A 26,954-nucleotide genomic window follows, 5' to 3' on the forward strand; every position below is an offset into this window, starting at 1 on the left:
TTAACACAGTTGATAGTAAGCACAGAGATAACTTGTTTCGGTGAAGTTGACAGAAAAGACTGTAAGAGCGTCTCAACTCAAATGATGCAACCAAGAATTAAAATAGAAGATGTTGAATCAAATTCAATGATTAAGTTAAGCCCATTTTATATGGCCCAAAATTCAGCTTTAACATAGAAAAACTACAATTTAAAGGTGCAAATAATATGTTCAAAATATACTACAATTGATTTCTGTAAAAACAATATACAAAGCTAGGCAGAACCAAACAAGTTTATTTGCTATATAGTTTCAGACATAAAACTCTTGTGTCACAAACTCCAGGACACTTATTGAAAGTTGTATGATACCTAAAAGTTACAACTGAGGAAAATCAATGTATCACATAAAACTGTCGCTTCTAGAACCTAATTTGATATGCAGTGAAAAGAAAAACATTCAACCAATAGAGTTAACAAATCTCAATGGTTGAAGGAAGTTATAACAGCTCTTATTCGTATATTTTTTCTTTAGCAGCCCGAGAACTCTGACCCAAAAGGCTCTGAGTTTGAGAGCTCTCGCCCTCAGGGTCCTGAGTCTGAGAGCTCTCGCCTTCCTGCGATGAACTTGCTTGAAACCGGTTTTTAATAGTCTTCTGCAGCCTCTGCAGCCCATGCATGGTTAATCCAGACTCTGCAAAAGCTGATGTTGTAGGTCTGGCAGATGAGCTTTTGTAGGACAAATTATGTAGGGGCATCCTCAGAATCGACTTTTTGTCCAAGAACACAACAATCACACTTATATCATCATGAAAATACCTCCTGTTCCCATCGCCACGTCCCAGATTAGCATTCTTCATGGTATTATAGGTAGAATTCCTATTAGCAGCCGCTTGTGCTAGAACAGTACTCACAAGCCTTTTTGCAATTCCCTGAAAAAATCACCATAGCATAACTAAATCAAAAGCCAGCAAACATAACAGTAATGACTCAAATTCGTCTTTGATGCAAAAAACAGAAATATGTATTTTCATTTTATAAAGACTAAATCAAAATGAAAGGAAAAATAAAGAAAAGAAAAAGTCATAGAAATCGATATACACATATATTTCTTGAATTGTTTTGAACAATTTCAACTGCTTGTTCATTTGACAAGAAATCCCAAAGTCCATCAGAAGCAAATATCAGAAACTTATCGTTCTCTGTTAAATCTCTAGAACGCATCTCCGGCTCTGCTGATAACACGCCTCTAATAAATGGTTCAGGCACTTCTTCAAACTTGGGGAACGATTCGTCCAAACTAAATTCAGGCCTCTTCAAATATGTATCACCAATACTTCTACTAACCTAATACATATCAGATCAATAGCATATCAATATCAAATATGTATCACCAATATGTATCAAGATAACATTATAAAAGTCATAAACCAATATCAGATCAAATTAAATTTGTTAAAAGTAAAAACATAATACCGTAATGATGCCTTTAACGCGCCACACTTCCCTCTCATACATCACAATGGTAGTATCATCAGGATGCTCTGACATGAGTTCTTTTCTAATAGCTTCATCTTTACAATTGTGATCTCTTGTCAACTGCTCAGCTTGGATCTTATTATTAACCATAGTACCAATTACAGCACGCGAATCTCCAAGATTCGCAACATGTAGCGTCTTTTTCCATATAATTCCAGCAAGACAGCATGAACCAACTTTTCCAAGATTATTTTTTTGCCTATAATTTTTTTCTACATATTCCAAAAAACCTGCTTCAGTAGCAGAAACAGCATCCCTCAGGGTAGGTTCAGTTATTTTATTCTCATTCGCTCGCACAGCCCCTAAAATGTAACCACATAACATAAAATAAAAATTCCATTAATTCTCAAACCAAGAACAAAATTGAAAGATTAATAAAAAGAAATAAACTTTTTGGTTAAAGAAAGATACTAACTGAGTAGATGGTCGAAGAGGTGTTGAGTGATGAAGACGGAAGCTTCGAAGCCAGCATGGCCGTCGTAAACTCCAAGAAAGAGTGCTTTTCTAGAGGCAACTTCAACTTGGCTATGATCTTCCATAGCTTCATTTGCTTGAACAAAAGCACTGGAAAATTGTCCATAGCAATGCCTTTTGAGATCAATCGAACTTGCATGAGGGTCTTGGTCGAATAAAGCCATGTTGATGTTGTCATTCTTCCTTTTCCTGCATAGATTGACTATATTTTCAAGCCAAGGATGCATCTTTGAAGGAGAAGGAAATGTGAGAAAAGAGAGTGATTTTGATTGTAAGTGAAAGAGTAATGATTTGAAGTATGGAAAATAGTGAATGTGAATGAATGAATATTCCTATGATATTTATATATGTGAAATGAAGGGTAAAATAGACTCAATTAACTGAAAACAGTCTCAACAGAATCCCAACAGAATGTAACTAACTTCATCATTGCAATATTGAATGAGCCAGCTGTCATATTATCAATTGGCGGGAAGAAGAAAATTGAATGAAACTTGTTATATCATTTTCTTAATTGCACTTTTAGTTCTTCTTATTTCTCAATTTTGCCATTTTGAACCCTCTAATTTCATTTTACCTCGTGTGATTTTAAACCACTTTATTTTAACTGTGTGATTTTGACCTATTTTTTTATTTCGTAGCCCCGCTCAGATTTTGACTAATTATGAGAACATTTGTATTTAACAAAACTTGATTTTATTTTTAAATAAAAACATAAATACTTTTTTGGTCAAGATTAACAAAAATATAGTAGTATACTTTTTTTGGTGGAATAACATTAATATTTTACACATATCCAAAAACATGTAATATACTTTTTCTATATTATAAGTTTCCTTAGTCAAAATTTAATATATTTTATATTTAAAATAATTTGTATATTTAAATAACTTATGGTATATTTTGAATAAAATATTTGATCTATATAGCATAGATATAAAGTCCTTTTTTTACAAAATAAAATGTTTAGCAATATATGATTTTGAGTTGACTTTTAGACTTTCAATTATACTCTTGAAACAAATTTGCTTATATTATTAGTGATATTAAAAAAGATAATTTGTGATGTTATTTGTGTCATTGAAAAAGATAAATATAGTTTCTTTAATCTAGGAATTGAAATATGTGCATATTCAGTTATCAAATAAAAATTATTTTAATATTCTATATTATTTATAGTCTTACTTTATTTTTAGAGGATGTTTATGGTTTTACTTGTTTGTTGGCAATATACAATATGATTATACTATTTGAATATGAATTAATATCTATCAAAAAACTTGTTTTTTTTTTAAAGAATCTACCAAAAACTTGTTAGTATTTGACTATGTCTCTAAATTTAACAAATAAAAAAGTGTTTGTTACTTAAAGAATAACATTTTGTATATCTAGAGACAAAAAATGAATTTTTTTCTCATAAAAATCAAATCAAATTTTCTTTATTTTAAAGGGACCAAAAGTCATTTTAGTCCAAATTAGGATTGTTATGGAAAAAACAAATTAAATTATGGACATTGTAATATGGAGAGAATTCTCCACTTTTTTTACTGTAAGGGTGAAATTTTGGTCACTAAATTACTAGACAAAAAAACTTATTGCATAGAATGCACTCTTTTTTATTTATTTTTTCACTATAAAAAAAAAATATATAACTGGTTTTAGGGTGAGAAGATTGTGTGTTTTTTTTAAACAAAAAAGGGTGCAGATAAAGAATCAACTACATCATCCTAGATATAAAAACATAAAAGGAAACAAGGACAAAAGGAGAAGGTGGACCTAACCAAAACCTTCTTAAACGATAAAGATGACAAAAAACAGGGGACAAACACCAAACCCAAATAGAACAAGAAAATAAAAGCAAACAAACAAAGGGGAAAAGAAAAAGAACGGAAAACAAGAAAAATAACTCAAAGAAAGCCCATGAATCAATTTGGTACCCTACTCGCAGAGCGAATATTGTGAACTCGTAAATCATTGTGCTTATTCTTCTTCTTTGTGGACTTAAACTCCACCTCAATGAAAGGCTCTTTCGAAGCAGCAGAGCAGTTCCTCAGATAATTGATAGTGGCGACCCTCTCTTCCTCATCAAAGTAAAGTTGAAGCGCAAAGTTGCTAGCATCATTTCCCTTCCAAAAAAAAGAAGGTTGTGTTCCCTTTCAAGACAAAAAAAACTTTCTACTTAATATGTTAGATATCAATATTTGTGTATAGTAAGAAACATTTAAGAGTATATAATTTTCTTTTTCTAGAACGTAATTTGAGATATCAATATTTTCTTTTTCTCATTAACAAAATCAATAAGAATTATTTTGTTTGGAATCAAAGTGGGGTACACCTTTAACAAAAAATTCCAACAAAAAAACCGACAAATTGAATGTTTAATTGTAAACATCGACTAGTAGCACACCTTAAACAAAAAAAATCCAACAAAAAAGTACACCTTCCTCTTCTCCAAGAAAACCACACCTTGATTCCCAAGCCACCAAAGAAGAAAAGTTTAGAACCTTCTTTTCCTATTTTTTTTTTCTCTCACAATCTTTCTCTATAAATACACCTCTTCACATAACCACTTTTACTAAGAAAAAAAAAAACATATACCTAAAACCCTATTTTCAAACAAACATCATCAATCAAACAAATTCTTCCACTCTTTCATGGCTGGTCTTCAACAATATAACTTTTTTCCAACCGATCTCTTCTACCCTCGTCCACAGCCTGAACAATCCACAACTTCTCCCACCGTGCTTCCTCTCAAAACTCCAAACGGTGAAGATCTTCCTCAGACTCAACAAAAACAACCAGCTAGGAGCATGATCAAAGTAAACCCTTCTACTTCTTCTTTGGTTTATACTCACAAAACACAATCTTTTGGTGTCGTTGACAATAACATGTCTAAATTTTCACTAGACCCACTTTCTTTGATGGTTTGGATGGATCAAGAGGATCAAGAATAGAGCACAAAAGTTTTTTTTTGTAAGAGACTATAATATTTTTATCTTGTTTAAGACTATGTAAATTATTTTTAAGAGATTAATTTCTCTTCTTTTTTTCTTCATGTTTTTGTTTTTTTTGCTCTACTTTGCAACCTTAGAGTTGTTTCTCATAGAAGATGGAATCAATAAAATTGAAAGCTTATGATTATCTTAATTTATTTTCCTTCTTGGATGTTATTTTGTCCAAATTTGCACTTCTCAACTATATTGTTTGAGGAAAAGTCAAAATAGGTGTGTTTCAGAAAAAAGATAGTAAAGAAAAGAATAGGGAGAAAATTGAAAGTATGAGCAAAACAAAATTGAACGTGGAAGAACATGACAAGCCTCAAAGCGTGCAACAAACGCAGGAAACTGTTTCTAGAATGAATGAATGAGGTCCATTAGTTCCACCAAAAAATCTCAATTGCTTTCATCATGTGATGAGTCATGTGTGGTTTATAATAGTAACAAGTACCTAACAAAACCAACTTATGGAAAATAAATCGGTGTGAAAGGCAAGCTTACCTTTCCAATTTTCGTGGTGTATGTCTACTTTATCATTATTATTAAGAAGTTCAACATTTTGCTTTCGAATGACCCAAGCTTGGGACCTCACCTAACATGTGTGTTGGATTTAAATTATTTTGGAAATAAAGGGGCTATCCCTAAATAAAACTAAAAAAACCTCTAAAAAAAATGCCACAAAGTTAGAGAAGCAAAAACAAGAAAATATAATCAAAAACTCTAACACTAGTAAAAATACTAAGACCAAACTTAGCAAAAAAAACTAAAGAAGACAAACCCAAGGAGATTTTTAATCTGGGAAACCAAGAAATAGCAAGGGTTACGTGAACCACAACCATTTGATATAAGGGACGGTGTTGATATAGAATTTGACTCCACCTCAATGCTCATAAAGTCATAATCATTTCTCTACTACGTACACACGGTTGAAAATAGCTCAAAGCTCAATCATAATAATAGTGTAATCTTGTTCATCCACCAGTTTAGCATTTCTCTGTATTTAAAGCTTTATATTCAAAGAGAACTTGTTGGTTCGGCTCAATAAAGCCTAAAGCCCGTTAAGCCGACTCTAAACTATTTGAGATGTGCGTGTCTTATTTGTCCTATCAATGATTTTTGGTTCAGATTTATTGTCCGCACAAAAAAAAAATATTGCAAACCTTAGTTCCCGTGTATTTAGTTTAATTGGTGGGGACAATACATAGTATATGTTGAGGCGGTAGTTCGAACCCTGAACACTCTATTTATCTTAAGATGCGATTTTCCAGTCACTAAACCACTTGACCAATAAAAAATTGCAATCATTATGTATTAAAAAATATATATTCTATTGTGCCAATGTTAATCATGATTAAATTAATTTAAAAATATTTACATTAATTTTGTTGAGAAGGATTTCTGATTATAAAACTCAGTTCATGGTGGCTCTTTGTCCTGCTCTAGGGACGGGGATATTTCCTAATAAATTTTTAAGATTCTAAAAATGTTGAATCAAGTGCGGGTATTTAGGATTGTTCAAATTCGAAACGACCTAAATTAAAACTGCATTTCAATCTAAAATGTCATTGTTTGTTATAAACAAAAATTTATATTTTACATTCATTCAATAAATGATGTATGTTGTGTTTAATAGTGACATGAAGGTGTACAAAATTAAACAATATTGGATTGTAAAAAACGCACAAAATAGATGCGGTCTTTACGCAAAAAAGCACACAATATTGAATTAATTTTGAGCATTTTTCAATGCAATATTAATTACTTTTTTTTAATTATAACTCTAGTTTTTTTTGTTGTGAACTATAACTTTAATTAATATAATTACTTTCATCACTTTCAATTCCATATATTTTCTTTTATATTTATGATAATATGCAATTCACCAATACTTAATAATGCACTCAAAACTATTTTTCCCACTCTTTCACTCATACACATTTTCTTAATTCATGTGAAATGAACAAAAAAACTTAATTATTATGGGACAGAGAGAGTAATACATATGATATGTTGATTTTTAATCTTTTTAATGATATTTATTAGTTTAATTATTTTTTACTACATATATATATATATATATATATGTTTTGAATATAATCAATCATTTTTCTAAATAATATAATTGATTATTGTCATTCTATAATATTAATTTTTAATATATTATATGTTATATTTTATATTAAACTTAATATTCCATAAAAAAAAAATGGACCTAACCCAACCCGGTCCCACTAACTCTCTTTCTTGATTCTCAAGCAACCTAAGGATAAAAGTTTTTTTTTTCTCTCTCTATAAATACACCTCTTCAATAACTAGTTTTACTAAAAATAGATACATCTAAAACATTTTTCTCTGTTTTGCAACAAAATCTTCCACTCTTTCTTTCATGGCTGGTCTTCAACAATACAACTTTTTTCCAACTGATCTCTTCTACCCTCGTCCACAACCTCAACAATCTACTGCTTCTCCTAACGTGCTTCCTCTCAAAACTCCAAATAGTGAAGATCTTCCACAAACTCAACAACAACAACCAGCTAGTAGCATGATCAAAGCCACCCCTTCTACTTCATCTTTGGTTTATACTCACAACACACAATCTTTTGCTGTTGTTGACAATAACATATCTAAATTGTCACTAAACCCACTTTCTTTGATGGTTTGGATGGATCAAGAAGATGAAGAATAATCTCTTTACCTTTCAACTTTAGTTATAATCTTCTTATGTTTAGACTTTTTCAATTTTCAAGTTACTCATAGAAGATGGAAATCAATAAAATTGAAAGCTTGTGATTTTCTTTATTTCTATGCCTACTTTGATGTTTTTTGTCCAATTTTGCAATCCCGTTGAATGGTAAATTGTGTAACGTGAAAGGTAATGAATTCTAATCTAATTATCAAAACCGATCAAATAGTGTGAAATTGTTGAAGTAGTATTTGATTTCTTCCAAGTTTCAATAGTTTTCATTAGTTTTTGTCAAATAATTATAATATTCATTTTTTAGAAGTGCTAAATTCAAATTGAAAATTGAAGAGTGTCTGCAAGTCAACTATCAATATTGTGTGAGGACAAAGTCAAAATTGGCGTGTCAGCAATCACGGCCCTAAAAATGTGCAATACATTATCAAATAATATTCAACTACCAAAAAAAAACCCTAAAAATTACCAGCAAAACAAAATTGAACGTAGAAGAACATGGCCAAGCATCACGTGCACGGCGTGCAACAAACGCAGGAGGAACTTCTTGTAGAATTCATATCGAATATGCTTCTATAAGGTTAATATTAACTCATGATGATTCACATGTTTTACTTAATCACCAAACCAATAGGCTAGCTAGGTTAAGACCAAAAATATCACATGTAAAACAAATTGCATAAGACATAGTGGAGCTGGATTCTTTTTCTAAAAATTACAAGCATCACATATAATATATCGCCCTCTTCTGTAAAGAATATACCTCTAATTTGATAAATAAAGAATAGTATATGCTTAACTAGGTGATAAGATAATCTAATTTGTGTATCATAATATTTTATAAGCTAATTTTACAGCCATACAACCCTCTTGTGTTAAACAAAACTCCAATTTTTGAATAAATATATTATTATTATTAAGTACGTACAAAATAGTACATTTTTATTTACACTAGCATAAAAAAATAAAAAATAAAAAAATAAAAAAAAGTGGTAATGATATTGCAAAGTACTTTTTTTTTTGTGGAATATTGCAAAGTACTTTATAGCGAACTTGAATATTTTACTAAAAGAAAATTAGAATCAGCACATATGCCTGAGTATTATTAATTGATTATACTTATTTTCTATAGTTGAAAGAAAAATTAGTGAAACATCTTGGTTGCTTTCATCATGTGATGCATCATCATGCATGTGTGGTTTATATAGTAACAAGTACCTAACAAAACCAACTTATGGAAAATAAGTCGGTGTGAAAGGCAAACCTACCTTTCCATATGTCTACTTATCATTATTGTATTTTATTTTATCACGTATTTAAGAAGTCCAAATGTTTGCTTTCCAATGACCTCACCTAACATGTGTGTTGGATTTAAAGAGTAAGATAATACTGTAATTGATTATGTATTAAAAATTATTATATTCAATTATGTCAATATTAACCATATTTAAATTAATTTGAAAACATTTACATTATTAATTTTGTTGACAGGGATTTCCAATTATAAATTCAGTTCATGGCGGCTCTTTGTCGTTCTAATGGGACGACGATTACTAAAAAAAATATTAAGATTCCAACAAAATTTCTGAAACTTCTTTCGATCTTATTCACATGAACACATAACAGCCAAGTTTTTTTTACAATACTTAACAGCTATGTTAAAGATTAAAAATAATATTTCATATTTTGTCTTAAGCTCTTTTTCTAAAGAAATATTTTTTCTTTAGTTATTAGCAAAAAATAAAATTCTTTGCTTGTTTTTATCTTTATTCTTTTTTGTAGAATTCTCTAATCATTAAATAGAACTTATTATATAGAATTTTTGTGAGTTTAACTCAGTTGTTAGAAACATTACATTATATATGTATAAGGTGAAACTCGAACCTTCATATTCTCCATTTTTTGTTGTACGGACATCATATTCTCCACTTATTCACCTTAAGATATGAATTTTACCCATTAAAAATAAATGGGTTAAATATGTTTTTAGTCTCTATAAATATACCAACTTTTCCTTTTAGTCCCTCTAAAATTTTCCTTCAATTTTTAGTCCTTATAAAATTTTCAATCACTACTTTTGGTCCCTATTTTTAAGTTAATTTTTGTATTTTTAAATGAAATTATGCAGAAATGGTAAGAATATTGTAAAAAAAATTTCCAAAAAAAACTAGAATTTTTTAGCAAAACAAAAATTAAATATGAATTTTTAACCTTGAAAAATATAAAAATTCAAATTAAATTTATGTTTTGTTAATATATTCTAAAAAAATATTTAAGAGACTCTTATAATATTATGAATTTTTCTGGAAAATTTCATTAAAAAATATTAATTCTATATATGAGTTTACTTTAAAAGAGAGACCAAAAGTGAAGATGAAAATTTTTTAAAGGACTGAAAATTGAAGGAAAATTTTAGAGGGATTAAAATAAAAAATTAGTATATTTATAGGAACTAAAAACATATTTAACCCAAAAGAAATTTACGTGGTAAGGTATCTCTTGCTGAAAAAAGACTTCCATGACGACAAACACAAATAACAAGTATTTGGGAACATCTGTATAAAAATAATAAAAAAATAAAAAAAATCACATCATTACATCTTTTTCTCTTTTAATTTCTTTACTGTGTTTTATATTATTTTTTTATTCGTGGCTATGTGTGTGTCAGAGTAAGTATTGATTTTTCTCTTGTTGACATCCATGAACACTGGAACGGGTAATCTTTGGTTGTGTTTGATCTGCTGAATGGTAAACATTAGACAGAACAACATAACATAAGCAAAACAGTCCATGATAAACTTTTATGGTGTTGGGTCATTTTTTATCTTATACGATTTTGGATGAAAAAATGACTATTTTATTATTTTAGACAACTTGTACGTACGATAAAAAGTTGTGTTGTGGTTTAGTGAGGGACGAGAATTCAGTTTTTGTCTTGTCCTTAAAATAATTTTACAAATCAAACATTATACAATTAAAGTTATCCCCATGAGCGTAGCTCAGTTGGTAGGGATATTGTATATTATATGCAGGAGCCGGGGTTCGAACCCTGGACACTCCACTTCTCCACAATTAAATTGTGTGAGCTCTAGCCACTAGGCTACTTGACCAAAAAAAAAAAAAAAAAAAAAAAAAAAAAGTTATCTTGTCTTGTCCTTCATTTTTTAATAGATCAAACACACTCAAATATTTCATATTTGATTATAGGCTTAAATATGTCATGGGTCCTTACACTTTGATCATATTTTGGCATTAGTCTCTACACTTTTTTTGTTTGACATTTGACACCTGCATTTTTGTAAAAAGTTGCAATTGGTCCTTCTGTTAAGTACAAAACTAACAATGTGCCACGTGGATCATTAATTTATTACATGGCATACTAAAAGACAATTTTCAGAATTAAAATATTCCAAAGCTTTAGGTTTAGTCCCTACTACAGCGTTGAAACATATGTGATTCTGAGATTTATATTTCATGGCACACTAAATATGTGTTGTATAGAAAATTACATAAGAATGTAAGGTTAACGAGCAACAAACAAATTACGTCGCTTCTGAGTATAATTCGGTTAAAGTTGCTTCACATTCATGTAGTGTTCGTACCCAAATTTAATAAGAGACAATGTTGTTCTTTGATCCTTTTTAATACAAGTTCCACTTTGACCTTTAGTTTCACTTCGACTAAATGAAGTTTCCATGACTCGGTTCAATTTAGTTTTCTACAAGAAACAATGGAACATAATTGGCCCATCTCTGTGTAGCTAGGAAGATTTGTCAGGTGTGTGCAAACTCAGTTACAATTCATGATCTTAATGAAAAAGCTTATGATCATTAAGATTAGAGCTTTTTGAAAGATATCCTTGAGGAACTTGGCTTTCCTATGCCTTTCATTGATCTTATCTGGCAATGCCTATCCTCCTCTAGATATGAAAGTCATATATGGAATGGAGAAGATCTTTGATAACTTCTCTCCTTCAAGAGGAATTCTCCAAGGTCATCTTGTACTATATATGGGTGTGCAAAAATGTGGTTAAATGAACTGTATACATAAACTGAATCAAATTGGACCACAAAAAAAAAAACTAAAGCATATTAAATGGTTTATGAACTTAACCACACAAACATAAAACAGTTCAGTTAACTAAACTTAATTAAATAACCGGTTCTAAACTGTTTCACCAAAAACATTTATTTGATGTTAAAATTAAATAAATAAAAAAAAAACATAAATAAAATAGAAAATATCACGAAAAGAAAATATTTTTTTTGAACAAATTTGCTTTTGGGATACTCTTTCTCTCCTCCATCGATTTTCCTTCAATCCAATTCAAAATATCTATTTCAATTTTTGTAAGCTTCGTTTTCTACCATGTATATTTAGAATCATATAAACGTATTAAGTTGAATCTGTATTTTTTGTTTGCAAACTAAGAGAACTAGGAAGGCTGGCATCGTTGGCAAATATGGTATGTATGAAATCTGATAACTTCTGTGTTTTGATAATTGTTATTTGCTTGTTGCTATGCTCTTCAATGTCATTAATGATGTATACATGGTTTAGTTTATGACGGAATGATCAGTGATCTATGTATTGTTCTTAAGATCCAGATAATTAATTGTATGATATTAGGTACCCGTTATAGTGCTAGTTTGCATAAGCAGATTAAGAAGATGGAAGTCAGTCAGCACAGCAAATTATTTCATGAAATGCCTTGAACAAATAAGTTCATAATCACTTTTTTTTAACAAATAAGTCATCATTTTCTAGCTTTTGTGTATAATCTGTTTTTGAACAAATAAGGTTCTGTTTGGTAACACAAAAAAGCTAGCTTATAGCTTGTTGGATTTGCTTATAAGCTCGTTAGATGAAAATGTGACGTGTTTGGTAACAAGCTTTTTTCATGAGCTTATAGTGTTTTTTGAAAAGCTATTTCAAGCAGCTTTTTAGCTTATAGCTGATAGCTTTTTATATTTTCTTCCAACTTTAACCCTTTTAATTTAAATTAATTATTTTTTTATTTAAACAACTACCCATGTTCATCTTTATAACCGCTCCATTTTATCCCTTAAAAAAAATGTCACTTTTTTTTTTTTTTAAGGTGCACTTTATATATATATTAAGGATATGCTTTATATTTTGTTATAACTAACATGCCGTACACCACACAAAAAATAACTAGCCTATTTTTTTTTAAAGGAAAAAAAAACTAGTCTATTGTACGTTGTAAAATTTTATATATTCTAACTCACATTTTGTTTCCACCTTTCCTTTATTTTTGGGATTCATAAAGCAGAGATCAAAATTGTCAGTGAATATTTTTTTAGGATTAAAGGTCGAAGAATTTTTTTATGGAGACTAAGACCAAAAGTTTGAATATTTATAGGGACCAAAAACATATTTAACTATAATTAAAAATATTAAAAAATAAATACATTACAAAAAAAATGTGTGTGTCTATATGTATATTTAAAAATATATATATATATATATGTTCTTTCATGTCATTTTATACACTTTAACAGCTAATTTTACCAAACACATTATTTTTAATAAGCAAGTTTTTCAGCTATAAGCTATCAGTCATCAGCTATCAGCTAGCTTTTCAACTATCAGCTATCAGCTAGCTTTTCAGCTATCAACTAGCTTATAGCTTATTTTTAGCAAACAGAGCCCAAGTCACAATCACCTTTTTTAAACAAATAAATTATAATCACTAAAAACCAATTTTTTACGAGTGTCACTGAAAAATGGGTTTTTTTAAAAACAATGACTAAAATCCGGTTTGAAAACCAGTTTAAGGATAATCTGGTTCAAAAACCAGTTAAAAATAAGTAAACTGGTTCGAAATAAATAAACCGGTTCTAAACCGAACTGGAATTGGTTTGAAAAATTAACCAATTTTTTTAAAAGTGGTTTTAAAAACTGAATTGTATCCATTAATGTAGTTCAGTTCCAATGCAGTTTAGAACCATAAACACCCCTATCTTGTACCCCACCTTTTAAGAACCTATTAAGCTTTTTGAAACTCTCTCATCTAGCTTTTGAAGATGATGATAAAATGTTTTTATTGGAGGCTAACATTGCATAGCTAAAATCTATATTTACTTCTCTTAATTTGTTTTGCATGAGCTCTGACCAAAAAGTGAGTCTTGCCAAGAAGACTCGAGTGATCTTTTCCAAGAATGTGAGGAACCAAATCTTGGTGTTCCTCTAATTCATGGAAGAGGAGTTAATCGAGAAACTTTCGAAAGTATCCTAACAAAGATAGATATACACATGAGTTCTTGGAAGAGAATCAACTTAACTTTTGTTGGTCGTGTCACTCTTACAAAGTTTGTTTGTTTTGTTTGAATTACCCATGTATACTATATATACTATGCAAACATCACATATCCCTCTCTTCATATGTGATATGATTGATAAGAAAATGTCATGGTTTTATATGGAGCGATGTACCTAACCGTAGCAAAATGCACATTGGTATCGTGGGAGTATTTATGTATTCCAAAAGAATATGGTTGTTTGAGACTTCGGTCTACTAGGATTGTATGTCTTCATTGTGCCTTGTGTACCTATTTCTAGGAGAAATTTTACTACAAGTCCAATGCGAAATTTTGTCTTATACTTTAAGGCTAAAAGTTATAAGTACATAAAGACAAACATAATTAAATTAAGGTACTTTAAATATCTTGGATACAAATTCTAGTGATTGTGCATTTTTTTTTTTTAATGGTAGTGCTTGTACATACATTGAGTGGTAATATAATATATTTTATCGGTAGAAATCGAGCTAGAACGAACTCTCAGAGTTTACAATACTCACATACTGCGCATCAATAACTTGTGCTAGACTTCTATAGTGATGTATTAAAGAGACTTGATAGATAATGTTAAAACTTTTAAGGGCATTTGGGTCCTCCCCTTTTGGTCTTCCAGTTGTTGTAGCAAGGGCAAACCTGCTTGTTGCCATAATAGCCAGGAGGCACACACAAACACTTGGCACAACACTTGTTGCAAAAGAATAAGCATGGCTTCTTGTATTGTGTGTTTGAGCATCTATTAGTGCATCGTGGTCCACATTCTGCAATTTAATGCATCTTGGTCAAATTCTAACTTACATCATTTGCATGATTTGATTAACCATTACAGTAATCATGAATCAAGTATTGTTTGTTACCTTGTGGTTGAAGACTGCCTTCAGTGATGCCATGCTGAAATTCAGGGAAATTAACATTAAAAGAACGTTTTTGCAAAAATGTTAAAACATAGAAGGTTGTTAATTGCAAAATTGCTCAAACCTAAAACAGAAAATATGAAAATTTTCACGTTGAACCCAAAAAAAACTCACATTGGGAAATTGATTAGTGCCACTGCTTTTGCTAGGTTGTGGAGCTGGAGCCTCAACGGTGGACACAACAATCTCAGCCTGAAAACATCATTACTATTATGGTGTGTTGCATAAATATTTGGTAAATTGTGCTTCTTAAGCATAATATCAAAAAGAAAATATTTGTACTATATGTACAATGATGTACTAAAATGCTATCAATTATTCCGGTGATGCCCATATTTTAAGTCAAAAAGAAAAAAACATGCCTAGGGAATGCCATGACCAAAACATGTTCGAGTAGTCATCAAACACTACGTGGAAACATTTCACGGGATGAAATTCAAATCTTGATTCGTCGCATTGTGAGGATTAGTCCTTTCATTAGACTCTACTACCGATTCTATTTGACATAATAGCTATCACGCAATCTCAATTCCATTATCTAAACATAATCATTTGTTGATCAAAACAACTAGATTAACAAGATAAACTTGAACATGTTGTCGCGTTAATTAGCTTCAACTCCAAAAAAAGTAAGACTACTAAAGCTGAGCTAGTAAGTTAGAAAATGAGAAAGAGAACTATAAGACTTACATGGTTTTGTAGAGGAAGAAGCAGCATTTGAACTAGGAAGAGTACAACAATGCACATTTTTCTTGCCATTGTTGAAAATAGAGAAAGAAGATATCACAAGTTTGGTCTTAAAGAAGAGAAGAGTGTAAGTTATATATATTATAGGCAAATGAGGCTTGTGTCTTTTATAGATGAAATGTGGCGCATTGTAGCAACATTATTTTAGTCACAAAGTCTACACACAAAAGACATTTGCATTTTACAAGCTTGTCATTCCCTAAGCCATTAACTTACCTATATGAACTATTTTAAACAGTAAAAAAAATTAAAAGAATCATAGCAAATATTTGATCAATCTTCATGTGATTGTGAAGTAGTAGAATGAAAAGGACATGTGGACACCTCACATGTGCATTCCCATGTGCACCTTTGGAGTAACTAACTTAGAGAGACAAAAGAACATGGAAACACCATAAACTAACCTATCACCCTTAGCTCTACCTTGTCTTTTATACACCCCATGCAGTATAGTAATAATAGTATAACATTCCCGTGAACTATAATATTTTCTATCTTTATTTATTTATTTATTTATTTTGTCCTTTAATCTTGATGTTCAACTGTTTATCTCAAAAAAGACCTCTACATTTTCACAGTAACAATTCCTTTTCAACCTTGGAATCACATACTAAATTCTCTGAAAAAGGTTCATCACCACAATTTCTGTTGCCACACCAAAGTTTTTGATGTTTTTGCAACCTTATATATATATATGTTTGACTCATATTGTGTTGGGCTCTACGGATACGAATGTAATTAAATTTAACTCATTATTTTATACTATTTCATGTTTTGCTAGTTTCTAAATTTCCTTTTGGTTTTTATGTGGGTACATTATTTTATGCCAGTGAGAAAGAATGATGATCACTGATTAGGTATTCGGTTGGTTTGGTTCTGTTGGATTGCTCCCGTGAAGTAGCATTTGTTTGTATTCAGCATGGTTCGTAATGTTTTGACTTACACCCAAACATGTCACAAGACTTTATCAACGTGTCAGAGTTCTACTCCAAAAGAGATGGCATGTGTAATAGTTCAATACTTCAAAGTTTTACCTTGTTTAATTTTTGCTTAAAATAATGCAATCAAAAATTTGGCACGTAACTTGCATCCAAAACAACAAGTTTTACACCTTCTAGTTTTTATACTTTAAACATAATTTTACACCCAAAGTATTATGTTCAATCTAAGTTCATGCAAATGTTTTCACATATAAACAATTGAGTCCTTGAAATCGTAAAAGATGCCAATTTAATCCATCAAATATACAAAATGACATTTTAATCCCTTAAATTGAATGTCATTTTGGCCCTTATTCTAAATTTAGCATCACAATGTTTAAAAGTTGTTTTACAACAATTTTAAATACTTTACGTTTATTCTTTTGACGTAATTACAGTTTTGGCCCTCTGTTTTCGCCATTTTACAGAATTGGTCCCCCTATTTTAAAATTTCATAGTTTTGGTTCCTCCATCATATTTTACGAAAAGATTTTAGGTTTATCTTGATCACCTTCATAGATTTATTGGCTTAGATAATTACACAAAATTTGAAAATAAAAATTGAACTGATTGATACTATTCAATTTAATTGCTAAATTGCTATTTTGTAAATTTGAATAATTAAATTGATTGATCTAAAGTACTAGAATGTTGATTTACTCTATTAGTTTACCTTAAACTCATTTTTCAGGAAAATCAATTTTATAACAACAAGTTTTGCGACCTTATAACTAAATATTCGAATTAAAAAGTGAGGAAGATGATAGGGCACGTTGTGCCCAAGAATGATGACTATAGTATACTATTTGGCCATATTCTCATTTGAGGGAAAAAGAAACAGAACTTTAGATAGGTGAAGAGATAAAGAGATAAGACATGAAGTGATTGCCAATAAACTTAAACTATTTGAGTGGCATGCATGCCAGATACCAACCCGTCATCGTTCAAGCATCAAGTCAAGTGATGTTGTTTACATATACCAACATCAACTTTTTAAATGGTCCAAATTATAAGGATGCCTTCACATGGATTAAGTTCTTCATTCAAGAGTTATATCACCATCTGACACAAGCTTGTGAAAGATATTTGAGAAAATTACAAATTTCAACATATTACTTGACACGAACACAAATCCGTTTGATATTTTGGTGTGACTTTACATTTTCACCGCAACTAAGGAAACTAATCTTGAACTAAAGTACTGTAATACATAAATGGGAGACAAGTCCTTCCTATGAGCTTTGACTCTACTGCATACTCTGTTGGTGGAATGGAATCCACGGCCTCAAACCAATTACAACACAAGAAACCATAAACAATAAATCGATACCAAACCAAAAAATTCGAACAAAACCATAAACAATTAAAACAATAATGCAGTAATTAAAAACAAAGACGAGAGAAGAAGACCAGCATCAATAATTTATATGGTTCAACCTTAAGAATCACTCCACGAGAGCGCAACAAAAAATCCACTATGAGGAGAAACGAGATCCAAGTCAATACAATACTTCCCTTGGAGAAACAACAAGAATCCCCAAACTTTTTTCAACACTCTGTTTTCACACATTTCTTTTCTTTGATATCACAATATCTCTAATTCTTTTCACAAGTAGACAGTTTACAAGAAATTCCTCACAGCGCGCACAAATATTTTCAATGGATTCTCCACAATATTGCTAACATAGTGATAACAGATTGTAACTTGTTAGAGACTTCCTCCCAAATGTTGCAACGTTTGTTTATAATGACTGAAATCTAAGTGTTTCATCACTTTTACTTGTACTAGATTTGTAAGACACTTCAAAACCCTTGCCTAAGTTCGAACATGAGATCATTGTATAAATTAGAATAGATTTGTGTCTTCTTATCCCAATGCTCTTAGATAAATTCATTTGATGTGAAGTATATGAAGAAACATTTGAATATCAAAAGCATTACTAACTTGTACTTCATTTACTACTGGTTCCAGACCTGAGAATCCACTCTAATTCAAGATACAGGAGCAGTAACAAAACTATAGGTTTCATCCTAACATAATGACAAACAAATAAGTAAGTTTTCATCCCAACATAATGACAAGCAAATGAATAAATAATGGATAGTGCCTCGGCCGAAGAAAAAAAATTGTTGGATAGTAACACGTATATAAGCATGAGAGTTAGATAACACATTTACAAAAAATATGCTTTTTTTTTCCTAGTAAAATAAAAATGCTCTTTTCTGGAGTGGACGTCACTCTCAGTGAGGATCACCTCAAAAAATATATCATACTCAGCAAGGGGAAAAGCCCCCCCAAAAAAAAGGCATGCTATGCTACTACTACTATTATGATGAATTCTCAATTTACCCATTGGAAAGAGTAAAGGCTACCAACAACACGAGAGAAAAGGCAAGTTGGATGAAATCTATGGAATTAAATCCCAGAACTAATGCCTAATTGTAATCAACCAAAAAAAACTCCGAGCTAAAGCTGTCATCTGAAGCAGGCCATAAGTGAATCATGACAAAGGTGCCAATACTTTTTGTAAGGTAGGGACATCCATGGCATTGGTGAAGGAAGAAGAGTTCCGCGCTTATATGGCATTCTAGCAAATAAAAGCCAAAAAAAAATTTAAAAAAAGGGAAAAAGCTATTAAATCTAAATGAAAATAGAACTAAACAAACAGAGGAACAAGAAGGAGCATCAAATCACAAGACCAACTTAGCACTAGTTGACAGGATAAATTACCTTTGCCCAATGAGAATTCCATGAGCTGCTTTAGCGATGGTTGACCCAGAAACTCCCAAAAATGCATTTCTGTAGTGAGGCGAGATAACTTTTCCTGAAATACAACCCATTGAAGTAAGCACATAATGTTTTCTCATGCAAACATACACCAGCGGCAAATAATGCAAATTCTTACTGCTAACATCACAGCAATCACAATTGATATTTCAATCAAGTCATCAAATTCATTTTCAATAAATGTTTGGAAATATCTTTGTTTCTAATATAAGTGTTCTTTTTACCTTGATATGCAACTTAGAGGAGAGGAACTTTCACAACAAAAAAATATATACGGATTTACCATGACAGAGATCGTCACGAATAATTCACAAAAATAGTATACATCCAATTTCTTCAAGTTAAAAGCCATTGACATTAATAAGAGCAAATCTACAGAGATAAAACATATATACGGATTTACCACAAGACGTCACAATAAATTTCATTACTTTACCAACATATAGACATATCATCGCAATCAAGAAGAAAAAACCAAATAGAAGCATCAATATGAACCCTTAAGTAATAATAGTTTCAGGCCTCACCTATGCTCAAATAGTTGCTGTGGAGAATTGAAACCAGAATACTCGATTTTTCTCTATTGAAATTCTTTAGATGCAATGATTTCTTAGATGAGTTTATTTCATTAGCAAAATCCCGATTTGTAGAAGCAGTATGATTACTCTGACAGTCGCAAATTTCAAGCCATATTCCACAAGGGAATCTTCCTGGTCTCGTCAACCAAAGAAATATCTTGATATAAGGTGTAGCATGAATTATCGAAATAGTAACTTCAATAAGTATGCAGATAAGGTTGATGGTCGTGTCAACGATACTAAAGAATATGTAGAAAACAGAAGTAGTTGGTAACAGAAGTAAGAGTGGTGTAAATAATAGAGATCCAACAATATGTTGCTTCACAGTGTAGTCAAAGCTATCCAACCTCTGGCGAAGAGGATTCGACTTCCGACCCCTGCCAAAACAGTCAGTGACTTAATGAAAATAAATGAGAAAGCAGAGCAAGGATTATGCAAAATGTTTGTGCATCTATAACGATTATTCTTCAAAAGGATACTGAATCACAAATAGAGTAGTTCAGCAAATATGAAGGTTTAATAAAAAATAAAAGGGATATCATGACCCTCATTTCTGTTACAAGTTATCTTCAATTTTACTAATGCTTCGACATCTTAACGGCTAACAATAATTGGTTCTTGCTCCCTTAACTCACTGTCAATGGTATCAGACATAATATATTAGTTAAACATATAAAGGACTGTCTATATACCATAGTAAAAAGGACAGATATCAAATATGACCTACTAGATCACCGATATTAGGTGAGTATAATTTCTCTGAAACTTGTAATTGTTTCAACAAAAAAATCGTGTCAAAGACCCGTATTATAAAACTTACAAAAACCTATAGATATCATATATAAACATTCCATTTATGAAACAAATTCCACATTATGATGTTCAATTCTCATTCAAATCAATGCCTTACTTTTCAGCCTATGATCTCAAAGAGAACTAGTATTTGTTACCTGAAAAGCCGCCACAAAGCTGCTAATGCCTGTATTTGTGTTGAATATACAAGTGAAATAAACCAATGAAGAGTTGAAACATGCAAGGTTCCCAACGCAATCATGTCTATGATCAAAGAAGCAGGTACAGTGAATCCACAAAGAATTCCTAATATAGAAAGGCCTCGAATAATATAATTGAAGATGAAACCCACAAAGATCCAGAGTGTTGACCATACTTGGATTACATTCAAAGAAAGCATACCAAGTACGCCTGCCAGCTCATAATTCAATTTGAAGCCTGCAGGGTCTCCCATTAACCAAACACACCCGGAGCGCAAAAATGTGGCAAACCAATGGATAAAATTCAAACCCGACAAGCAAATTGATTCTTCATGATATAACAGTGACCAGCCAACCAAGTTTCCCAAGAGAATATCAACAACCAAAGACGACCACATAGAATGCCTATGCATTGCAGCTTTCTCTGCATATTCAACACATGATTGTGACCTGGCACGCCAAAGAATAGTGTTAAACATGGAGAAAATATACAATCAATATCAGAAATCACTGATGCTTAAGAATAGTGAATAATTGAACAGCAAAGAAAACATTTAATTTTAGAAGATAGATTTAGTTACATATATAAAAAAAAATAAAAAAATAGCACTGACATAAGTTTAAAGAAGACAGACGATATGAAGCAATAAAAACAAAACATCGCCTATCACTTTCAACTTCAACCAAACGAAAATTGCTTCGAACTAAACATTATAGTTATTGAAAATTAGGGTGTTCCTGACCATGTTTGGTTTGGTAAGTTGGTACGCTCAGCTGCAAACTAAACCTTTCTTCACAGCTCACAAATTTAAAAAACCAGACTGAACCACAGATTCTCAAGGAATTACATGAAAAAAAGCACTGTGCTGGGCTTGTTAGATTCAAACCATAGTTTATTGGTGTTTCTCATCATAAAAATATCTTGTTATCTCTTAATACACTCAAAAGCCATCATCCATAGAAAGAATAACTTAAAAACAGTAATCATAAACGCAATATTTCAATGTAAATAAGCAACATCATGCAAGCAACTCCAATATTATATTTGTAATATAAATAAAATCATGTGTGTCTAACATATTGATGAGAAGCATATTAGAGGAGGCGAATGGGGAAAAGCATGGTGGAACAAGTAAAAAGAGAAGAAGTAGAACTGGAGGGAGAAAACATAATGGTGTTGCAATCCTGAAGTAAGCAAACCCAACTTGACAAGCAATTAACCAAATACCCTAAATTTCTAAAAACCTAAAATAACCCAATTTTATAAAAATACTTCACAACCCAAAAGACACTGAAAGCCAAAAAATCACAATCAATTCTCAATATATAATGCTATACACATTTGTATATACAATAATATTATTGAGCTTGTATGATTCAATCTAACCTCAAAATATTTATTTTGGGTAAACGGCACAGTAAAGAAACTGAACTGAATTGCAGTTGGATTTCATTTAACCATGTTAGTTACGTTTGTTTTCTTGACCACCCATACCCAAGCATCTGTTTTATACGAAACTAAACTACATGGACTTCATAAACTAACGAGTGAGATATCTCCAAATAATGAAACCAGCCACAAATCAAATAACTTAAATATTTTACAAAAAAATTCATATTACCTGAGGTCATTGTCCTGAAGAAGAATTGGCCAATATAATATCTGACAACAACGGACTCGAATATTTATCCATGCAGTCTTCTTGAACACATTTACCAATGTCACATATGACCATGATTCTGATTCATGATTAAAATGTGTTTGGAAAAACTGAAGAACAATATAGAACACCGTGGAGAACGAAGCCAAAAACTTGCAAAATAGATGCCCAATGATAACAAAAAACCTGAAAAACACAAGATCGTCAAAGCTTGAATAAGAGGGCAAGATATATTGCATTGATAGTTGAAAAGCTTGAATAAAAGGGCAAGATATAATGCATTGGTGATTGAAGTGTGTACATTGCAAATAGGGAGAGTTGGCTCAAGGATCTTCTTGGGATCACATGTTTGTCAAATGTTCTTTTAGCAGCAGATGTGCAATTAATTGCCAGAACAACTGTATCCTGGGATGAAATTGAAAAGACGCATTAGCATCTAGGACATAATATGCTTACACAAATATAAATATGGTAAATTTCATTACCAAATCAGTGAATTTTTTCTTTTCATGAAGCTCGTCGACCCACTTAGGATTCTTAATGGGAGTCTTCACTTGCTCATTCGAACCGAAACGACACAATGAGAAATGATGAGCACCATAAGAAGGTGTTTCATAAACTATTACCTACAATTGTTCAAATATGATACATATCTGTTAAGAGAAACCGAAAAGGTTTTGATAACGGCTACATGCAAAAAGACGAGATGTAAAAGAAGAAATTGTGACTTACATACGTGAACATCATGTTCTGACAGAGTTAATCCATTGCAATGAATGTGGTGCACTTTAGGCAGCCTGTCAATTCCTACATCGTTCTGTTCAGAAGAATCAAACATCAGCACGACCCAATTACTTTTTCCAATAAAAGATTGACTACTTTTCCTCAATGGTCCGTCTAATTGGAGGAAACTGCAACTCCTACAGTTATTCTTTCTCTGTACACTTGTACTTGCTTCTGCCAATGCATTGCCGCAATCAGAGGACCATTTTTTATCGACTTTTGCTTCAGCTGTCAAACTATTGCCAGTAGTGTCGGTGATACACAGACCAAGTACAGAGAACACAGACCTAGCCTGAAGAATTGCGGGCATGCTCCCATGTATGTCATTAATGATCCCCTAATAGAGAGCAGTAGTTCATCATGTTAGTTATTCTCATTAAACAAGATCATTTCAGAAACCATATATGATAACTTGTATGGAAGAATTATTTGAAGACTTAACAGAGGAATTTTTCCCACAAATATCACAACAGTCATACGGTCAAAGAACCGAGATTTCCTACAAAACTAGGGATCCATATTCTTTGTAGTTATTGAAGCACACAGTGAATCAATTTCTACAAAATCGTTATACAACATTTCATGTAAGAATTGTGCCCAAGAGCTCATCCTAATCAATTTCTTGTCCTACCAAAAGTTACCTATTTTTCTCGACAAATTTCCCATAAGCTGGCATAAATTACACATGGACCTTATATCAAGATTCAAGATACTGATACCCTACTGAATATCCTAAAAGGAAAAAACTTAATCTTCATTTAAACATGACAACACTTGCAAGATCTCGACTAATAAAAAAGGGCAGTTCGGTGCACTAAAGCTCCTACTTACGCAGGGTCTGCGATAATACAAAATTTATTAATATCACAAAAAAGGAAACTGAAAATTTCCTCAGCAATTAATGGTTATCTCAGTTGTTACATGCTAAACTGCATGCAAGAGATTGTGAAGTCGAACATGTTAATATACCTCAATGGCAGGACTAGAACTAGAAAGCAAGACTTCACTACAGGTAAAGGCTACAACAATGTCAAGGGATGACGATGAGCAGGTGACAAACCACCCCAATAAAATACTGGAGGAGGATTCTTTGTTTGATAATAGCTGCCTTGGCCACCAAAGTCTGCAATGTTTTTTCATCTTCATCTTATGATCTTCATGTAAACTAAACTATAAATCATGAAGTCCCTGCACTGGATAAAAAGCACGAATTCACTCGATCATAAATTCTCAGAATCTCGGATAAAGCATAAATAAGAATATCTATATGGAAAATATAATGACAGAATTCTGATCATCCTATGCAGAGCCACAAGTCATCATTCCATAGAAATAAAAACATATAAACAATTTGTCTGTAGTTTCGTACAGTTTCAATTATTATACATATCTAGATTTTTCTGATTGAACTTGATCTTAATTATTTTTAAATCATTATGTAGCATTTTTTCTTTTCGTTTTTTTTTCTTTTTTTCTTTTTGGTTCCCATATTTTTCGGACACTAAAATATGGATATTTCTCCCAACCAGGATTCAAACCTTGACATTTGAGAATACATACAAAGTGTTATTTCACAGAATAAGCTATTCTATTGGCTAATTAAATACACTCTCATAAAAAGTTGTCAAATTTTTCAATTCCATCGAAATCCAAATAACCTTCTTTTGATATACCATTATGACGTAGTCTGATCGTCAATTTCAAATTCTAATTAAATAAACCTATAATCAGTTGGTAATTAAATTATAGAGTGAATTTGTAATTAAAACCTAATTAAATAAACGGGAAAAAGAAAAAGTGGAAATTTGAATAGAACTAGGGCAATTACTACTGAAACTGAGTTAGTTAAAACTCAGATGAAGGATCTGCAACTTTTCTAGGTAGGGTTTGGAGATTCATAATTGAAGAATGAGGATTTGCATTTCCATCACATAAAAGAGAGAAAAAGGCAAAATATATATAACAGCAAATACAGAGAAGAGAGAGATGCGAAGAGTTACCACGGTGGAGGTATTTAGCATCGGCGGTGGTGATACGCCTTTGGACGGCACCGGTGGAGAGAATTAGCGAAAAGCGGAGAGTGCGATGGTGAGTGAGAGTGTAAAAGAGGAACCTTGTCAAGACAAGGGAAAATAAAAGCTAAACATATGCTGTCAAAAATAATTTAATTTCCTTTTTTACATTTAATATTTTTATATTTCTCTTTTTGTTTTGTAGAGCTCATTTTTGTAGATTTTTTTTTTAAAGAAGAGCTCATTTTTATAGTTATAAAAACCATTATATGCAAAAATTATAATTTCATAGCGTTTAGATGTGTATTCCCTATTCGTCTATCCACTTTTTCTATTGGGCCAATGCGTGTAAATTACGAATAGTAATTTTCATAAAATTTTAATTTAATTAAAATTATTTTGATTTTGGTTAAAAGTATTTGTATAGATATTTTGCGAGTAAACCATCAGATTGGTCCGTTTTTGTAAGTCACTCTTAAATTAGTTCTCGACTCTGTTAATTCAAATAAGTCATCATCAAAAAAATTCAATTAGGTCTCTCGTCATGTGACAAAAACATAAAAAGAGCGATCTAATTGAGAAACTTTTAACAAAGACAAGAACTAATTTGAAATATTAATAGAATCGAAGAGTAATTTGATAATGACTTACAAAAATATGGACCGATTTGATAGTTTACTTCATATTTTGCTTAATAATCAAATAGTTTGTGTTTAGTAAAAGTTATCAATATTAGATGCAAAAGAATAACGGTTAGTTGACACCTTAAAATGAATAAGTGAAGTGTTTGGGGTTCGAACCCCAACTAATGCACATATTGTGCATTATCCCTTGTCATATGAGATAAGATAATGGAACATTTGTTATAGATGCTTATTGTACCGAATGAATAATGATGTGTATATATTAAATGATTTTTGTGATCAATTTTATAATTCTCTTGATAGTATTGAAGTTTCACGCGAGTTAATTTCTTGTTGTAATAAATAATTTTTCAAAACTTGTTTACCAATCTTTTATGAAATGAGTGAAACTTAACTTTTAAGTAAATATTCAAATATACAAACCTTCTCGATCTTTTTCTCTTGTGAGCCGTCACCAATATCCTAGTTTCTTCTCCTTCATCCATCAAAGAGGGGTGATTAATTTGACCCTAAATCACTACTCTAACTCGTTTTTCCTTTTCCCTTTTATTGAAATAAGTGATCTTCACATCTATTTTATTTTTTATTTTGTGATTTCGTCGTCTTCGTGCGACGTTGGTTTAAAATTAATATCTGCTAAGCATTGGAGTAAGTCCAAGTTTTCAGGTATGCCTATTGTTTCCCTATATCTCATATTATGTTGTAAACACTATTTTTATGAGTATGTTTAACCACTGTAATAATTTGTGATTATTTTCAGGTAATTCACATTGTGACACTCTAGTGAACAATATGTCAGAAGCATTCAACTCAACCATTGTCATTCCTAGACAAAAGCCAATTGTGACAATGT

General features: G+C 31.3%; 5 protein-coding genes across 6 annotated transcripts; 2 read left to right on the forward strand and 3 right to left on the reverse strand.

Annotated features, from left to right (window-relative positions):
- Positions 1–490: 490 nt before the first annotated feature.
- On the reverse strand, positions 491–2,274 carry LOC11417639 (probable protein phosphatase 2C 43). Its single transcript, XM_003625016.4, has 4 exons — positions 1,933–2,274; positions 1,455–1,819; positions 1,080–1,325; positions 491–910 (listed from the first exon to the last, which is right to left on the reverse strand). The coding sequence occupies exons 1-4, from the start codon at positions 2,216–2,218 to the stop codon at positions 491–493; spliced, it is 1,317 nt and encodes a 438-aa protein (XP_003625064.4). The 5' UTR covers positions 2,219–2,274.
- A 2,148-nt stretch (positions 2,275–4,422) lies between these two features.
- Positions 4,423–5,156, forward strand: LOC11418117 (uncharacterized). The gene has a single exon (XM_003625017.4). The coding sequence runs from the start codon at positions 4,646–4,648 to the stop codon at positions 4,943–4,945; it is 300 nt and encodes a 99-aa protein (XP_003625065.1). The 5' UTR covers positions 4,423–4,645; the 3' UTR covers positions 4,946–5,156.
- Positions 5,157–7,292: 2,136 nt separating this feature from the next.
- On the forward strand, positions 7,293–7,863 carry LOC11417406 (uncharacterized). Its single transcript, XM_003625018.4, has one exon. The coding sequence runs from the start codon at positions 7,374–7,376 to the stop codon at positions 7,671–7,673; it is 300 nt and encodes a 99-aa protein (XP_003625066.1). The 5' UTR covers positions 7,293–7,373; the 3' UTR covers positions 7,674–7,863.
- Positions 7,864–14,328: 6,465 nt separating this feature from the next.
- Positions 14,329–15,793, reverse strand: LOC11422708 (gibberellin-regulated protein 13). The gene is made up of 4 exons (XM_003625020.4): positions 15,607–15,793; positions 15,031–15,108; positions 14,860–14,893; positions 14,329–14,763 (listed from the first exon to the last, which is right to left on the reverse strand). The coding sequence occupies exons 1-4, from the start codon at positions 15,673–15,675 to the stop codon at positions 14,582–14,584; spliced, it is 363 nt and encodes a 120-aa protein (XP_003625068.1). The 5' UTR covers positions 15,676–15,793; the 3' UTR covers positions 14,329–14,581.
- A 2,926-nt stretch (positions 15,794–18,719) lies between these two features.
- On the reverse strand, positions 18,720–25,602 carry LOC11413315 (uncharacterized). 2 transcript variants are annotated; one of them, XM_003625021.4, is made up of 10 exons: positions 25,446–25,602; positions 24,415–24,633; positions 23,399–23,782; positions 23,148–23,288; positions 22,964–23,067; positions 22,624–22,848; positions 20,960–21,451; positions 19,959–20,386; positions 19,375–19,468; positions 18,720–19,231 (listed from the first exon to the last, which is right to left on the reverse strand). In XM_003625021.4, the coding sequence occupies exons 2-10, from the start codon at positions 24,589–24,591 to the stop codon at positions 19,120–19,122; spliced, it is 2,157 nt and encodes a 718-aa protein (XP_003625069.1). In that variant the 5' UTR covers positions 24,592–24,633; positions 25,446–25,602; the 3' UTR covers positions 18,720–19,119. The 2 variants fall into 2 exon arrangements, with proteins under 2 accessions (XP_003625069.1, XP_024627001.1); XM_024771233.2 differs by having other exon boundaries at positions 24,415–24,638; positions 25,446–25,593.
- Positions 25,603–26,954: the final 1,352 nt, after the last annotated feature.

The sequence above is a fragment of the Medicago truncatula genome, chromosome 7 (genome assembly GCF_003473485.1).
Source record: "Medicago truncatula cultivar Jemalong A17 chromosome 7, MtrunA17r5.0-ANR, whole genome shotgun sequence".
Lineage (NCBI taxonomy): Eukaryota > Viridiplantae > Streptophyta > Magnoliopsida > Fabales > Fabaceae > Medicago > Medicago truncatula.

Excerpts from the sequence above, each read along its gene's own strand:
- LOC11418117 (XM_003625017.4), top strand. The coding sequence starts at position 4,646 with ATGGCTGGTCTTCAACAATATAACTTTTTTCCAACCGATCTCTTCTAC.
- LOC11417639 (XM_003625016.4), bottom strand. The coding sequence starts at position 2,218 with ATGCATCCTTGGCTTGAAAATATAGTCAATCTATGCAGGAAAAGGAAG. Across the intron at positions 1,820-1,932 it reads CCTCTTCGACCATCTACTCA|GGGCTGTGCGAGCGAATGAG; the intron begins GTTAGTATCTTT and ends GTTACATTTTAG. Across the intron at positions 1,326-1,454 it reads GCGTTAAAGGCATCATTACG|GTTAGTAGAAGTATTGGTGA; the intron begins GTATTATGTTTT and ends GATATGTATTAG.
- LOC11417406 (XM_003625018.4), top strand. The coding sequence starts at position 7,374 with ATGGCTGGTCTTCAACAATACAACTTTTTTCCAACTGATCTCTTCTAC.
- LOC11413315 (XM_003625021.4), bottom strand. The coding sequence starts at position 24,591 with ATGAAGATGAAAAAACATTGCAGACTTTGGTGGCCAAGGCAGCTATTA. Across the intron at positions 22,849-22,963 it reads CAACTCTCCCTATTTGCAAT|GTTTTTTGTTATCATTGGGC; the intron begins GTACACACTTCA and ends TGTGTTTTTCAG. Across the intron at positions 21,452-22,623 it reads CTTCAGGACAATGACCTCAG|GTCACAATCATGTGTTGAAT; the intron begins GTAATATGAATT and ends TTGGCGTGCCAG.
- LOC11422708 (XM_003625020.4), bottom strand. The coding sequence starts at position 15,675 with ATGGCAAGAAAAATGTGCATTGTTGTACTCTTCCTAGTTCAAATGCTG. Across the intron at positions 15,109-15,606 it reads TTCTTCCTCTACAAAACCAT|GCTGAGATTGTTGTGTCCAC; the intron begins GTAAGTCTTATA and ends TGATGTTTTCAG. Across the intron at positions 14,764-14,859 it reads AGGCAGTCTTCAACCACAAG|AATGTGGACCACGATGCACT; the intron begins GTAACAAACAAT and ends ATTAAATTGCAG.